At 35.0% G+C, this 4,206-nt stretch overlaps 1 protein-coding gene and 1 long non-coding RNA gene across 6 annotated transcripts in view; one reads left to right on the top strand and one right to left on the bottom strand.

Annotated features, from left to right (window-relative positions):
* LOC116100816 overlaps nt 1-1,864 on the bottom strand; it is a 13,741-nt gene extending 11,877 nt beyond the window's left edge. For 2 of the 3 annotated variants that reach the window (XR_004122690.1, XR_004122689.1), the window contains exon 1: nt 1,644-1,864. This is a non-coding gene — a long non-coding RNA (uncharacterized LOC116100816). The remainder of the gene's footprint in view (nt 1-1,643) is intronic. The other variant, XR_004122688.1, reaches the window with a different exon arrangement.
* Nucleotides 1-4,206, top strand: part of Hmcn1 (hemicentin 1) — a 473,399-nt gene that overhangs the window by 329,941 nt on the left and 139,252 nt on the right. For all 3 annotated transcript variants that reach the window (XM_031384523.1, XM_031384530.1, XM_031384516.1), the window contains one exon: nt 3,152-3,274. In XM_031384523.1, coding sequence (XP_031240383.1) covers nt 3,152-3,274 — 123 coding nt within the window. The remainder of the gene's footprint in view (nt 1-3,151; nt 3,275-4,206) is intronic.

Here is a 4,206-nt window from a genome sequence, read left to right as displayed (position 1 = left end):
GGCAGATGTCATACAGACCCTACAAGAACACAAATGCCAGCCCAGGCTACTATACCTAGCAAAACTCTTAATTACCATAGATGGAGAAAACAAGATATTCCATGACAAAATCAAATTTACATAATATCTTCCCACAAATCCAGCCCTACAAAGGATAATAGATGGAAAACATCAACATAAGGAGCAAAAGTACACCCTAGAAGAAGCAAGAAGGTAATCTTTCAACAAATCCACACAAACCTAATTCCACCTCTTACAACAAAAACAACAAAAAGTGACAATTACTTTTTCTTAGTATATTAATATGAAAATTAATACTACCAACATATTGAAATCCAATAATATGAGGAATTAGAAATTTGTTGATTGTCATCCAATGGTCTCTCTAATTTGGTAATTGGAGAAATAGGTCCAACATTGTACAATCTATATATACTTTCAGCTTGTTTGTTTGTGACAGTGTCTGGCTGCCTAGAACATAAGGGTCTTGAAAACTTGCTTCTCCTATCTCAGCCTCTCTATTAGTAGTATTGTTTATTTCATGTCTTTACACTATACTGTGGTTTTCAGAACAGCTTATATATTTCAAAAGTATTTATATACCCAAAAGAAACAGACGATTAACTAGGGAGGTTGCTTGTAAGAGAACAACAAAGTGAGACTGAGTGCTTTGCTTCACATTTGTAACTGTTGTATCAAGTTTGAAGAAGAGGACTTTATAAGTTACTCTTTCTCTGAGATGAATGCTTTTCCAAATTATCACAGCCAATGAGCCAAATTCTTACCCTCACCTAATGTCTGTGCCACCCTCCAAGCAGAACTATTGTTCATTGAAACAGTTGGTGAGTGACTTTATGGATAGACCATCTTAATACATACACCATTTCTTAAATGAATGTAACCTGTTCTCTGTGGCCTGTGAATGAAGTCACTCACTCAAGTCAAATAGCTTTGCCCATAGCAGGAAGTCTGTATCCAAAACTGGTGCCTGCAATTCATTTGATGGTGCAGCAGAACTATCAACTCTCAGTTTAGCTACGATGGAGGTAAAATCCTTTGGTGAAGTGAGGGTCATTGAAGTACAGCCTTATTACAATGAAATCCAATGTCTAAAAATTGTTCTTATTTTGGGCTTGTACCACAGTAAGAGCCAAGATTTTAAACTCTACTAAATACAAAACAAAAAGACTTTACATATTTATGTTCATTTAAGAAAATACTAGTAGTGATGTATTATTTTGAAGTATACAGTTAATATTTGAAGTTATTTAAAATTTATATTGAGAAAAATGTATTTTCAGAATTGCTGTAGACAAGCATGTACATAAGACTGTTAAATTGATTGTTGTTTTATATCAAACAACTTTTATAATACTTATTTTTATTGTTATATTTTATAAATTTTAAGGAATATGAGAAAAAAGATATTGTAGGTATTGTAGGGGGGTCTCTGGGAGGAGTGGGGGTACAAAAGGGAAACAAGAATGTGATTTAGTTGTATTTACTTAAAATGTGTTTTTGAATGTTAACAAAATCAGATAAATTGAAATCATGTAACTTTTCTCATCATAATGCAATAAAAGTTTTAAAAATTGCAAAAAAAAAAAAAAGAAACTGAATGTAGATGACCTGAGGTTACATACCTGTGATCCTCAGTCTCCTGGGCTTATGGGTGATGTGTCTTAGAGAGGAAGAAGAGCTGCTGTACACAGTTCTGACAGGTTGAGATTGGCAGTGTTTTTCGAGCATCATATGTGACATATGATGTAACAATCTGTTTGCTATGGTCTAGATTCCAGATAGAGTCTTCATTCGGTTCCTAACTATGTATATTCATGGAAGCCACAGGAGTAGATAAGGATAGAGGTGAAAGTGGAGATTATGAGTTTAGAGAAGTGTCAGTCAGTGGTTGTGCCATTTTCTGTAGTGTGATTCATTGCCTGTTGGATACTAATGGCAGTAAACACTGTAGAATCAATCTAGAGGAAAGATATTGCCAAATAAAAGTGAAGAGTCAGGCAATTGAGAATATTGGCAAAAAGAGAGTGTGAAGTTATTAATTATGAAACCTAAGATGCAAAGGGGTCAATAAACAAGAGAAGACAATTGAATATGGAGAAACTTGAGAGGCAAAAAGACTCAAGATTCAATTAGGATGGTGACTTGAGAACTGGAATCACTTGAAGGAGAAAGTAAGAATATGATAATCATCAAACCATGGCTGAATTTATGAACATACAGGAAGAATGTTCTAGATGACACAAAGACCATTGTATAGTTTCTTATGGAGAAAAAGAAGGACGTCCAAAAGCACTGAATCAGTGGGTATTTAGACTATTTATTTGTGTGGATATTGCCTTCCTACAGAATGACAGAAGGTCTTGGTGTGAATTGGAAGAAAAAAGCAAGTTTAGTGGCCAATCAAGGAATAGATGAAATGGCAGATTTTCAGATGTTATAAAAATAAATAAATAAATAATGAATTGAAATTCATGAGCATCAGAAAAATAGAATTGTTTGCCCAGAAATAGTTGAGTCAGGCTGAAACTTCAGTGGGGCACAGGATAACCATTCAACTCCCAGTAGCCTGGGAGAATGAGTACCTTCCATGTGCTAATATTGCAGTGTCCTTGGGGAAGGTGAGAGCTTAGCCAGTCTTCAGACTGAAACCCCTTTGAGAAAAGCTTAATGCTTACAACTGATTTGGAGTGCTTCAGACTAGTGAAGACCAAGATGTACAATCTAGAATAATTGAGTGTCTACCATTTGGATGAAATCCTTTCCTCCGTTCCTTACTGGACATTAAATGCCTATTGTTCTCTAGTTATATTCAGCATCTAAGATGCCAAAGCTTGTTGGGCATCAGTGTCTGGGCCAACTTCAGATTTGTTAAGTATCAGCACCTTCACACCAATGTTTAAATATCTATAATAAACTATGCTACTCTGAGCACTTCAGTTGTAGAATTTCTGTGACAGAAGGAAGTTCTGTTATTAGAAATTAATTGCTTTCTGTAGAGGTGACATTCAACCTTTTCTATTACATCATTTGGGTAGAAGCCCTTTCTACTATGCGTAAAGTGTTAGGGAAACTACATGACACAAAAACTGTAGACTCAATACTTTGTTTTCTTTCTCTTTTTTTCTTTCAGTACCACCTAGTATTTATGGCTCTGATGAGCTTGTGCAACTAACAGCCATTGAAGGGAATCTCATCACTCTCCTATGTGAATCAAGTGGAATCCCACCGCCAGATCTTACCTGGAAGAAGAAAGGTCAGTTTGTGTCCCTAAAAATCTTAAATAGATAGGTGATAGATAGGTAGATAGATAGATAGATAGATAGATAGATAGATAGATAGATAGATAGATAGATGATAGATGGATGGATGATGGATGGATGGTGATAGATAGATAGATAGATAGATAGATAGATAGATAGATAGATAGATGGATGGATGGATGGATGGATGGATGGATGGATGGATGGATGGATGGATGGACGGACGGACGGACGGACAGACAGACAGACAGACAGATAGATAGATAGATAGATGATGGATGGGTGGATGGATGGTGATAGATAGATGATTGATAGATAGATAGATAGATAGATAGATAGATAGATAGATAGATAGATAGATAGATAGATAGACAGATAGATAGACAGACAGACAGATATATAGAAAAATAGATTGTATAGCTAGCATGTCAATTTGTTAAAGAAACAAAAAACGGATTGAGGTGGTGGCTCAGAGGTTAAGAGCACTGGCTGCTCTTTCAGAGGGCCTGGGTTCAATTCCCAGCACCCATATGGCAGCTCACAACTGTTTGTAATAAAAGTTCCAGGGGACCCAACATCTTTACATTAGCAAACATGCAGGTAAAACACAAAGGTACATAAAATATAAATAGATAGATGATAGATAGATAGATAGATGATAGATAGATAGATAGATAGATAGATAGATAGATAGATAAACAACAAAAAAACATTAACAGAAACCTTCCCAGATGTTCAATACTAAATTCTAGATAGCAAATTGCTTTCTAATAACATAAAACATGTGATATTTCAGTATTATCTCAATGAAGATCATTTTCAGACTGTTCACCAGACAAATCAATTTTCTTCATTATATTCAAGCTATTTTTTCTTTTAGATATATTCTTTATTTACATGTAAATTTCTCCATTCCCAGTTTCCC

This window comes from Mastomys coucha, unplaced genomic scaffold (assembly GCF_008632895.1).
Source record: "Mastomys coucha isolate ucsf_1 unplaced genomic scaffold, UCSF_Mcou_1 pScaffold1, whole genome shotgun sequence".
In the NCBI taxonomy this organism is placed as follows: Eukaryota; Metazoa; Chordata; class Mammalia; order Rodentia; family Muridae; genus Mastomys; species Mastomys coucha.
The sequence above is the reverse complement of the archived record's forward strand: the minus strand, read 5'-3'. Positions and strand labels throughout refer to the sequence as shown.